Source organism: Hyalella azteca, unplaced genomic scaffold (assembly GCF_000764305.2).
Source record: "Hyalella azteca isolate HAZT.00-mixed unplaced genomic scaffold, Hazt_2.0.2 contig15311, whole genome shotgun sequence".
Taxonomy (NCBI): Eukaryota; Metazoa; Arthropoda; class Malacostraca; order Amphipoda; family Hyalellidae; genus Hyalella; species Hyalella azteca.
In genome coordinates this window covers 126,609-138,736 of record NW_025945168.1, presented here as the reverse complement: position 1 = coordinate 138,736, position 12,128 = coordinate 126,609, and the positions used below count along the sequence as shown (strand labels likewise).

Here is a 12,128-nt window from a genome sequence, read left to right as displayed (position 1 = left end):
GTCTATAAGTGAAGCCAGTCACGTGAGGTACTCTCATCAACTTGTGGATTAATACACTACCTTTAATTATTCTTTTGTACTGTACGATATGTACGTCTGTATACATATTATTTTTGTACTGTACGTCTGTGTTTGTAAATACGTCCATGTTGCGGTACACTCATCGCTGATCATATTGGTTCACTCATAGCTCATAATATTATGGGTTCATTCATCGCTTATAATATTGAGTTCACTCATCGCTCATAATATCGGTACACTCATCGCTGATCATATTGTTTCACTCATCGTTCATAATATTGGTTGATTCATCGTTCATAATATTGGGTTCACTCATCGCTCATAATATTGGTTTACTCATAACTCAAGTACAAACTTATAAATTTCAAACGAGCATGGTCGTCATAAATCACAGGGACAAATTGATCTCATTCATTTTATTCAGACTTTTCAGAAACTTCGAAAGAAAACGACAGTGGTTCTATGCAGTTGTCACAAACATGTTTCTGTCAAGTTCTCCTCTTTCCTTAAGACGAAACACGTACAATTTCATGAACTCTCTAGTACTTCATCTCGTTCACCTGCTCGTGATGTCGTTAACTTATTTTTGAATGGAATGCAAGAATTCAGCGTCTCGTTGCTTCAAGTTGTTCGAGTTTCTCTGCTCTCGCATAGGTTGAGATTTTCAAATTTTTACACTTACGATCCAGCGTAGCGACATCGATTGTCCACGGCTTCGATGCTTGGACGTTCGAGAGCGGTTAGTGTCGGACGAGCGTGTCAATTTCGATCAGGAGGTGAAACTTGCACTTATCTTTGGTCCAGAAACACTCGAGGAGGATTTTTAAAGCTTCTGGTTGCTATAGTAGCTATAAATGAGTGTCAACGCTGGCAAATCGAGGCAGTGCTGGTCTGGTTTTCATCGTGTAAAGACAAGTGGTGATTAAATAAGTGTTGAAAAGCTCCATAATGACAGCGCTTGCATGTAACTTCTGAACTAACTTTGATGCGTGTTTAGAAATATTTCATAACACGCGAGGATTCAACAGTCATAAAAGTTAATTCCTATGGAATTCACGAACTTTCATATCATATTATTGAACTTTTGTAACATTTTTGTCACTCTTGAAAATTTCACGAAACATTGAACGAATTTTCGACACTCTAAATCAGTTCAGTTTGATGAAATAGTTCCAATTCCTCTACTAAAATTAAAATGTATTCATACCGACACAACTAGCAAGGTCGATGGACATTCGAATGCTTTAGTGTTCCATGAAACCCGTTGGAGCTGGGCACTATAAATCATGTCGGTAGGTCGTCATTGTTTTCCAAGTGATTTTTACAGCAGTCTTGCGCCTCCACCAAGTCTTGCCGAAAAGTGTTCGGGCGACTCACTGTGCAATCGATTTTCTGGAATCAATTTCAATTATTTATTTATTTATTATTTGTTCAATTATTCAGTTCAATTATTTATTTGTTTGTCTGGTGTAGAACTTAGATATGTTCAAAAGTACATCGGACATCAATTTTTATCGATGAGGAGAGTCTAACTAATCAAGGCTAAACCAGACAACCCGTGAATTATTTCAAAATTTACATTAATATTTTAGGTTAGATGTCTCCGGCTTATTCTTGCCTACACGCCGCACGTGATATGGTATAATACGCGGGCCATGGCCCAATAAAACGAGGGCCACTATGAGACTCGTGCCCGGCCTCGACCACAATTTCGTGTGACGCTACTTCAATTTTGACCACTGGAATACATATTCTCATGCTTATAGGTATGAAAAATACGAGTATTTGGTCTCTAGATGTTTTAGCACAAGAGATGGCTCAACTTCCAGTAATTTGTCGCCAAGTAAGTGTGGGTTTTCCACCGCAACCGATAAGTGTGGAGACGAGGTCAAGTTTTACTTCGAAAAATTGTACGCCTAGCGCCACACAGGCATGTAAACAGATAACTCAATGGGTGACAGCCATCATAGAATCGAATAGAATAGAACTGAAATAGATAGGGTGTCGTCACTGAAGCAATAGGCCCATGGCTTGTTGCCGATTCTTGAACTTTTCGTGACGTGATTCACAAGGGATCCGGCCTTTGGAACCCGATCTTTCCATAACTGACGGTCGATTGAGATAGCTGCTGGACTTATTGCCTGGTCCGTAACATGCAATAACGTTGGCTGAATAATCACGGCTGAATGTTGTGGGCCGGAGATCGCAGGCACAAGAAATTACGTTGCGGTAAATTTGTACGAGTTGTCTCATATCTCATCAAGGAATTTATGTTTTCTAGTCCCGTTAAATTTATTTTCCTTAAATTATGCTCACTTTCACCATTCTGGGCGAACAGCAAGAATTAATTTAAAAGAAACGATTCCGAACGTTAACCAGTCATTTGCAGGCACGTTGATATTCATAAAGAGCATTTCATGGTATTACTCCAAATTTAGCCGCTCTTGCACTGAATTAAAATTAGTTACATAAATTTCACACCGTAATGCCAATTTTCCAGAATCCACAACTTTAATTTAATCGTAACTTCAAATAGAGTAAAATAGTTCCCAATTTTCATCACTTTTCGAGTACTAATAATTATTCAGTCTTTTAATACAACTCACCCGTCACGGTCGCAATATGGATGACTTTATCACGGACGCAGAGACCGGACTTGAATCTTTCACCGGCGAAGTGCGCGAGTTTCTCTACGGCGTAGACCTCGTCTACATTTCCCTTCTGAGCTCAGTGTTCTTCATAACTCTTATAATCTTCGATATTGCCTACAACTTCGCATTTCCTGGCCGCTTTGAGGTCCAAAAACGAAGAAGGCAATGGCGGCATGGAGGAGGCAACCGGGACGACGGGACGAACTGGGCACCCGCCAAGCCGGACGGTCAGGGCGGAGCGTTGGTGTATCCGTACTCAGAGGGATACTGGAGGGACAGGTAAGCTGCTTCGCTTACTGCTATATCCTATAGGAAGATATAATATATATTTGCAACAAAAAATTGTATATAAAAAGAAAATGTGTTTTGAAAATACAGCATTTTAGTTTAAAATTACTTTTAGTTCATTCTGGTAGAAGTTTTTCATTCTGAGGGACTATTGAATTTTACACACATACTTTAGGTTTTATTAGAATCCTACTGACAGTAAGGATGAATAATTTACCCAGCATTGCCATACCTAGGAAAAAATCAGTGAACTAAAGAATATAGTACCGCCATAAACAACAATGTGTAGAAATTCTGTATCTTACCTTTTTTGCAGTATTTCTTCAAAAGAATAAAACAAAATAGTCAATACTCGTACATTATTTTTTTTGAGGATATTCTTGTCATATTCAATAATGAATTTGAACAATAATGATAGTCGTCCAAATAACTTCTTGTCTTAATCACATACCTACATAAAGCGTACTTTAGAACCGTATTTTTTAGCGTATTAAGTGTAGCTTTAATACATCTGCGAATAATTATTCTGTTGTTCACCCGTTAAATCTTTCCAGATCCAACGACTTGGCGGGAGTTGTTCACAACGCCATCGAAACAACAGCTAAAAAACTCTCTGATTAAAGTAATAGAATCCTAGCTTAAAACACTAAAAGTCAAGCGTGTTTTGGTAATTTTATATTCGATACCGTGAATGTGGAGCACAAAAAAATCCAGGGCATGTATTGGATGTCTACAATGCGACTTGGATGTATTATTTAATGCTAGATATATTTTTAACTCGTTTATATGACATATTATTATTATATCTATGTCGGAACTATAAGGTTTCCGCTAGCAGTGGGTGCGTTCTCTGGTCAAGAAAAATGTAACCGATCTAGGTTGTTGCAGAAAACCCTTTTATTATTTTTCCTGTACATAATATACAGCGATGCCAGCTCTTGATTACATCATGTTAGCCGCTAGCCGATTCTTAACCACCTGACCAACTGGCACATTTTAACCAATATTTTCACAACTTGTTGCTGGGTTCGATCTTACTAGTTCTAGAACATAGCTTGCTCCGATTAGCGATCTAAGAAGAGCCGGTTTCTCGAAATATGATATACAATGAGGAAAAGTGGCCATTCAAGAATTAAATAGTAGGTCGAATTTTATAGGTGTTAACGAGAAATTATTTCAAATATTTGAAACAGCTAAATAAATTGGTTCAAACCATTTTCAACAGTCGGTTAAATTGCATGATGTCATTCGAGAACAGATTCTGCGTCGTTTACGAATCATTCGTCCGACTGAGCGCTACACGCAAACAAAAGCAGTTGATGCGTTGATGATGATCAACTTTGGACGTCCCTTGAGAATCTGGAATTGTCAGGGTAATCTTAATCATTGTGGGTAGATATGCTCCAAAGACGAATTTAACAAGTTTTATTATAATGTTGCCTAAGGTTTGAATACAAATTATGCATTTTTACGTTAAATTAGTATTAGATGTCAGATTAAGCTTGTGTAAACAAGGGTGGTTAATTGTCAGAGAATTGTCTTATTTACATTTTCAGAATCTAACAATATTCTTCGGATGATGTAGATTGATCAAAATGAAGGTTTAAGGAAGTAATTTTAATTTATTAACGACGTTTCGAATGTAACAACATTAATTTTCAAATTATAGGGTGCATTGAATACAGAAATTTTCTGAAAATAAGTACATGACACACGTAAATATAATACAACAAGAAAATTTGGAACAGTGAAAATAACGCCAAAACAATCTCAAAGCTTAGAAAATCCGGTAGTTATGATATATATAGCTGAAGTCTAATCCGTAGAGATGAGGGCTTCAGCTATCGTCGGTCGGATAATGTCGAACCACTGCAAGATGACGATGCTGGTGGGTTCCTCCAGCACAGTGTGAGTGACGGTCTCGTTGAGTTTGATGCTGTCGAGTGTCACGGAGTCTGCTGAATTCATCGTGAATCTTGAGATGAAGTTGCTTGATTGTAATACTTTGAGACCTGGTGTGGTTGAGAGCTTGTCTCGAGTGGTAGGATAAGCGGCTGCTCAATGTCGTAGTAGTTGCTTCAATGCAGTTCAAATAATGAAGAAGTCTACAACATTCATTAAAGCATATTTATGTTTTTTTAATTCTTATATTAAGTATATTTATAGATTTCAATCGTCATTCCTACCCTTACGATTCTTTTTGTTTTGTTTATGCTCACATCCAGATATAAAAATCTGTAATTACCCCAATCACACATCAGTACTTAGTGAAAAACCTAGCATTCTTAGAAAAAGAAGAGTGCACCACATGACCCATGCATTGCTAGTTTTGCGTGCTTCTTAAAGAACAGGGCAGTCTTCAGCATTCACTGCGCAGATGGGAACTTCACTTGAAATGTGCACTCAAATCAGGCAACTCAAATGTTAGTCGTTGAGGCAGAATTAATTTCACTGAACCAACTAAACTTAAAAAAAAACGTAATACGAGACTTCCATGATGAGAATCGCTGCCTAAATAATAAAAGATTTTGCCAGCCAAGCTATTTTTGCGCCAACAACAAATAGGAAATCAAATTGCATCATGTCGATTTAGTAAGAAATGAATTTACCTCAAGAATGTTATGACATAGTGCGTGTATAAGTGGATTGAAACATCGGGACATGTTGTGTGGTTCTCATTTATATGACGAGACACGAGTTCAGCGGGTAGAGTACAGTGGTGGCTGTATTATGAAACTCTTTAATCGTAAAGTATTTGTGTGTCATTATCAGCTGGTAATCCCAAGCAAATTCCATTTATTTAATTCACACGAAAATATAGACCGAGACTAGTATTAAATATAGATCCAAGCATGCATTGTATAAGGTATCGAATCTCGCAACGAAACTCCAGTCCAACATTCAGACATGAAATCTGATTCAACTCAAAATAACCGAGACTGGCCGCCTGGGGTCTGGTAATTCAAACACATTTCGGTCCTGTAAAATAAACGGCCAATTGTAACCAAGAAAAAAGATGTTGCAAAACCGGAAGGCTGAAATTCAATAGGGCACGATTGGAAGAAAATCTTGAAAACGAGATATTCAAAGTGACGAAAAAAGTAATGATTCCGGTACTTCATGTCTGAAATCGGGAAACTGCCAATAATTCATCATTCAACGAATGATTATCAATTACTCAACACTCTTCGGAGAGTTTCAACTCACTAAGCGAATTAACATCCACGAGAAAAATTCATTACAAACCCCTTTGAACAGCGCTGCTTCAACTCATAACCTAGGGCTTCATTCAACTAAAAACGAGGCTGAACGCTCAAACTTTTCATCGCACATGAACAGCACATTATCGCCTACTCAGGGTCGCCCTCGCCGCGCATACTAATATAGAAAAAAAATTCGCCGTGCGATCTCATCTCTGTCGTGAGGCCTAGTGCACTAACATTAAATAATGCTCAAATTTAGTCCCGTACGCAAAATCTTCTAATTCATTGAAATACATGCCGAGATTTTCAATGTAAAATAGAATTTCAGGTGAAAAAATACTGGGAACACAGCATCTTTAACCAATAATTTAATAATTCGTAATATTTTTACCCATAAGTTAATAAATAGGATGGTCATACGTTAACAAGCATTCATCCACTGGAAAATAAATAAAATAGGAGAATATTAATAGAGAAATAGCAAGGAATGTCCTATGCACCGGACATTTTGAATTTTATTCCCTAATAATTGAGGCCCGAATGTCAACCAAAGTTTGGATTGATACAAAATAATCACTAAGAAGTATATAGGATTGGTTTAGCAGTTCTTAATGGCCCAGCTACTCGGTGCGGTAGCTTTGGTCGAACTATGGCTGCCATATTTCTCCGGCAGATCATTGCTCGGCAGCCTGAATTACGAAAACATCTCTGAAAAACACAGAGACACGGGCATAAATTTACATATTTACATAGACAATCACTTCAATGATCAGCCAAGATCGGAGTGGCGCATAACTTAAGACCCGAATTTAAGCTGCAGGCCAAGTACAATGCAGAATTTTCCTAACAGATAGTCTGTCACTCCAGCACGATGAGGTCGTCCGTCGATGCCTCGGCAGGTTTCGTCAGTTGCACTGAAAAATGAATACAATCAATGAAATTAAATTAAAAATTAAAACTATATTTACAGCTCGAACTGTCACTAAGACTAAAATGAAAAGTCAGAAGATGATTTTACTCCGATTTCAGTCAACACAAATTCAAACCTGATTAATTTGGGCCAAAGGTTTACTTAAAAGTGGAATTATTCCAATTATTAATAAAATTATTAAATAGACGAGTTCTTTTGTGGTCACAATTTGCATTAAAGACAAGACAGCGTCTTCTCTGCATCAAATAAATACCGACACACATCAATTTAAATACTTGAGAAAAATATTGTGATATGCTAGCGGGAAAAAAGTGATAAACTTACCAGAAATTTCATGGTGATAGTCAGCTAAGTAAGCGGTTACTGCCTTCAGCCAACTGTCCACTTGTGCCTTAGAGTTGCGGTGCATAATAGAAGCGTTCTGATCGAGTTGATACACAGACACGCTAGCCAAACCTTCGCATGCTGAGTCCAATGTGTGGCCAAGTTTATTTGTGGAGAAAATACTCCGCCATGCAGTGGCAAGACCATCGAACATGGCCCGTATTCCATCCTCACTTTCGCGCGTGAAAAACGTGTTACACGATGAGCGGTGTAGTCGGTGAATAGCTGAATGAGTGTCTTTATCAGTTTTATCGTTAACGACAACAAAACTGCATGGGTATGCAGGAAAAACATTGGCGAAGTTCCCATCGGGTAGCTTGCACTGCAGTTCAGTAAGGAAGCTTCTCATTTTCAGCTGCGCTTGCAAGAGGTCACTCTTAGGTGCCTGAAATTGCCACAGCCTAAGACCCTTTTTGCAGCGGTTGACCACGCACGACGGGTTGGGGAAATGCTGCATTACAAGCTTAGGAAACGGAGCCGTGAGGCACCAAGTCATAGGATTGTTTCCAGACGTTTTCTCGGCCAACTGAAGAATAAATGCCCGATCACTTGCGTCAAACTGCAACCATCGTTTGTGGAGGCTGACTTTCTTAAAAGCAGTAGAAGAGGAGCGTTCGAATTTGAGTTCACCAACGACTGAGATTTGACAGAGACGAGACGTGTGCTCCATAGCATCAATATCTGCAGCCTGATCAGCAGCAGCGGCCACAGCAGCAGGACTCCGACTCAGGAATGGACACGGCGAACCGTAAATCGCGTTCACGATCACATTTTCGACAGCTACATGCCAAGACGTATACGTGAAATAATGTGCCGAGACGCCAGTCGCGCACGCCACAGCATCTACATCAGTCTGAGAATCCTTTATTTCCAAGAGATCAGGCGTCAGTATCCTGGCGACATCAGCACCAAGAGCACCTTTAGCGATCCTGAAGAGGTTTTCGTGCGCAGCGTTAGCAGCGTGCAGGGCAAGAGAGCGACAGAAAAGAAGCTTATATAGCTGAACAATCTTGTCGAATTTCTTAGGAGGAGCAGTGATGGCATTGGAGCCGTTCATGAGATGAGAAATGAGTTGGCGGGGTAAAGTATCCTGCAGGATGGTGAGGGGCAGGACAGGCGTGGTCAGCACCACGTCGCTGGGGGGCACATGCAGGCGGAGGTACGCGTGAGTGTCGTACACGTGGCTCATGATCTGCGCAAGACGGCCACGATGAGTTGTAGTCGTTTAGATATATAGACATATTCAATCTAATACAAATTATTCATCGTTTCATCGAACCTCTGACTCAACGCAAACACTAAGAAAGGCGCACAGGGGGCATTTATCAAAAAGTATACTTGTATGATTAAAGAATAGTGAAGCCATTTAATGATGATGAAGTATACATGTGCTCAAATTCAAGATTAAAATATACAAGTTTCTTGAAATTCGTATATTTCAGACATCAAACTTCAAGGATATCTTAATCAGTTATTATAGCAGATAGGAGTAAAACAACCAATACAAGGTAGAACAGATTACAGTACAAAAATAGGCACCGTGTTTGCACAAAAATGAGAAACTGTTTGTGAAACGAGAAACCAAAAATGAGAATTCGTTTTAGTAATAAAAGAGTCATGCATCTACATGGAAGAACAGAATGTCTGGTCTTCAGCCCACCTCGTCTATATCAGCAAACTCTTCAGCCACGTCCGATGCGATGAGAAGATCTATGCCTGTCACGATTAGCCATAAAACGTTCCGCTCAGGCTGCGACATTTTCTCACTATTACACTCAATCCTGCTATCGCAATCAAGTTTTTCACAGTTTCCAGGTTGCTCGTTATCCTCCATAACAATATCATCTTCAAGTGCAATTTCCTTCGATGGACCATTGAATGAGTCATAGGCAGCTCCAGCCCTCGAGTCATCAGTGGCACAAGATGTTGCTTGCGTTCTTTTCTTATCATCAACAAACCTCGTAACACTCGAGTCTTCTTGCTGGCTTAATTCATTTACCGGAGAAACGCAACCAGGAACACAATGTGCAACAGGCTCGTTGATATTATCACATTCCATTGATGGATTTGTGGTGCTGATACACGCGATGCTTGGCATGCCACTAGTGGCAATGGATGAGTTGCCAGCGTCATCAGCGGATTTATCTGTTTTCGCCTCGGCTAATGGCTCACAGCTACCGTCATCAGCGGATTTATCTGTTTTCGCCTCGGCTAATGGCTCAGAGCTACCGTCATCACTGGATTTATCTGTTTTCGCCTCGGCTAATGGCTCAGAGCTACCGTCATCACTGGATTCATCTGTTTTCGCCTTGGCTAGTGGCTCAGAGCTACCGTTAGTACCATTGGTGGGAGGTTCAGACGATGTTTGATTGTTCAAATCCTTCATTCTATCTGATCCATTAACAGATTCAAGTACTGCGCTATGTGACGAAGGATTATTAACGTCAGTCTTTGAAGAATATGAATTATTAACTTCAGTTTCGGTGACAGGGAACGAATTCCATGTCAGCTGCAGTTGCTTCACGGCTGCCATTCGACCGGCGGGGTCCCGTAGGAAGTCAGGGTACGACAACACTCCAACCTGAACACATAAAACAACACTGACAAATTATAATTAATGAAAGCAATACTTATTCCAGTGAGCCACCAGAACAGTTAATGGATAATTTAACATACACGAAGGACCGTGGCTCAAAAATCTGTTTTGTTGATGAGCGTCATGTATCACAGTGAGACATATTATTAATATGAGAGCGACATATCTAAATATTACAAATATAAATTTCAAACAAAAATCAGTGCGGATTTTAATGTCAATTATATTAATTAATGATGTTAGTACTGGCACTTAGATGCAGTATTCGTTTCAGAAGAGCACATACAAAAAAATTTTTCATTATGTTCAAACACATTAATTATAATATTAATCTTGCTAGTCTCAACAAAATTATATAAATATAATCGATGGAATTTAGCGATGGAAAAAAATGAGGAAATTTGAGATAATGGCTGCGAAATACACAATTCAAACTCTTTTCCTGTACGGAAGACGTCGCAAGAACATCTAGAATTAGCTCTTACTGGCGTCTGAAGCTTGCTATTGGGGCCGTTTCCGTTTTTAGAAAAAAGTTCTGATACCATTAAAATGGCTGTAATTGGTGAGTTTAAGTTGCCGTATTGGGCAGAGTGACTTCACTCACCCGTGGGTGATGAGGGCAGAGAGACTGCACTCACCCGTGGGTGATGAGGGCAGAGAGACTGCACTCACCCGTGGGTGGTGACGGCAGAGAGACTGCACTCACCCGTGGGTGGTGACGACAGAGAGACTGCACTCACCCGTGAGTGGTGACGGCAGAGTGACTGCACTCACCCGTGGGTGATGAGGGCAGAGAGACTACACTCACCCGTGGGTGGTGACGGCAGAGAGACTGCACTCACCCGTGGGTGGTGACGACAGAGGGACTGCACTCACTCGTGGGTGGTGACGACAGAGGGACTGCACTCACCCGTGGGTGGTGACGACAGAGGGACTGCACTCACCCGTGGGTGGTGACGACAGAGTGACTGCACTCACCCGTGGGTGGTGACGGCAGAGAGACTGCACTCACCCGTGGGTGGTGACGGCAGAGTGACTGCACTCACCCGTGGTTGGTGACGGCAGAGTGACTGCACTCACCCGTGGGTGATGACGGCAGAGTGACTGCACTCACCCGTGGGTGGTGACGGCAGAGAGACTGCACCACGCAATGGTTCACCTCATCCGTCACGATCACCACGTCCATCGCGGGGTGCCGGCTCAATCTGACGATATTGATACGTTAATCTCACAAGAATTAATTACACATTCGTTTCTGCATAACAATATCGTCACTAACAGGTTTGTTTTGATTATGTAAAATCAAATGTTATGATCGTGCTAGAACTATCAACCTTATAACTGGCCATACGGTTAGTATTGACTAAGCAAATCTTCATTGCATTCATTAGCAAATCATGGGAGACTTCATTAGATTTGTTGCGTTGGCCATAACCCCTTAGTTAAAATAGCAACTTACAGAGCAACTTAGAAAAAACTACCTACACAACTTAAAGCGTTCAAATTTTCAACCGAAATGCTTCAACTCTACAACAACTTCAACTCTACAACAACTTCAACTCTACAACAACTTCAACTCTACAACAACTTCAACTCTACAACAACTTCAACTCTTTAGTCTAGGAATACCGCGAAACGTGAGACTTAAACTTTCATGGATTGAGTTATTCTTATTTAATTTTAACGCATAACTTAACGCAGGTAGTCTAGAAATACCGCGAAACGTGAGACTTATATTGTTATTTCCTGAGTTAATCATATTTAGTTTTAAAGCATAGCCTCCTTGGGCATAGGTGCTATTGTCTGAGTTGCTTCATAATTATTTTCAATGATATATTCAAGGTAATGCTAGTATCAATGATGGTACCATATCGTTCTCGAAATGAAGGTAAAACTGCAAAAGACTTTCACAGAAAGGTATAACGGAAATGTTTTTGTTATGACCATGTAATTGATAAAAATTCTAGTTTGATTGAAAACCCAAGGCCTATTTCAACCAACTCAGTTTTTTTACTCCGGTTATGTATCGTGTTCATTCCTAGCCAGTTCGTTTC

The 12,128-nt window shown here is 40.1% G+C and overlaps 2 protein-coding genes across 2 annotated transcripts; one reads left to right on the top strand and one right to left on the bottom strand.

The window, feature by feature from the left end:
* Positions 1-2,442: 2,442 nt before the first annotated feature.
* LOC108674476 lies at positions 2,443-4,614 on the top strand. Its single transcript, XM_018162430.2, has 2 exons — positions 2,443-2,951; positions 3,515-4,614. Exons 1-2 carry the CDS (start codon positions 2,644-2,646, stop codon positions 3,579-3,581), a joined length of 375 nt encoding a protein of 124 aa, XP_018017919.1. The 5' UTR covers positions 2,443-2,643; the 3' UTR covers positions 3,582-4,614.
* A 500-nt stretch (positions 4,615-5,114) lies between these two features.
* LOC108674487 lies at positions 5,115-11,273 on the bottom strand. Its single transcript, XM_018162442.1, has 4 exons — positions 11,189-11,273; positions 9,139-10,059; positions 7,419-8,670; positions 5,115-7,077 (listed from the first exon to the last, which is right to left on the bottom strand). Exons 1-4 carry the CDS (start codon positions 11,258-11,260, stop codon positions 7,022-7,024), a joined length of 2,301 nt encoding a protein of 766 aa, XP_018017931.1. The 5' UTR covers positions 11,261-11,273; the 3' UTR covers positions 5,115-7,021.
* Between the last annotated feature and the right edge of the window lie 855 nt (positions 11,274-12,128).

Excerpts from the sequence above, each read along its gene's own strand:
- LOC108674487 (XM_018162442.1), bottom strand. The coding sequence starts at position 11,260 with ATGGACGTGGTGATCGTGACGGATGAGGTGAACCATTGCGTGGTGCAG. Across the intron at positions 10,060-11,188 it reads TCTGCCGTCACCACCCACGG|GTTGGAGTGTTGTCGTACCC; the intron begins GTGAGTGCAGTC and ends TTATGTGTTCAG. Across the intron at positions 8,671-9,138 it reads AGTTTGCTGATATAGACGAG|ATCATGAGCCACGTGTACGA; the intron begins GTGGGCTGAAGA and ends CGTCTTGCGCAG.
- LOC108674476 (XM_018162430.2), top strand. The coding sequence starts at position 2,644 with ATGGATGACTTTATCACGGACGCAGAGACCGGACTTGAATCTTTCACC. Across the intron at positions 2,952-3,514 it reads GAGGGATACTGGAGGGACAG|ATCCAACGACTTGGCGGGAG; the intron begins GTAAGCTGCTTC and ends AAATCTTTCCAG.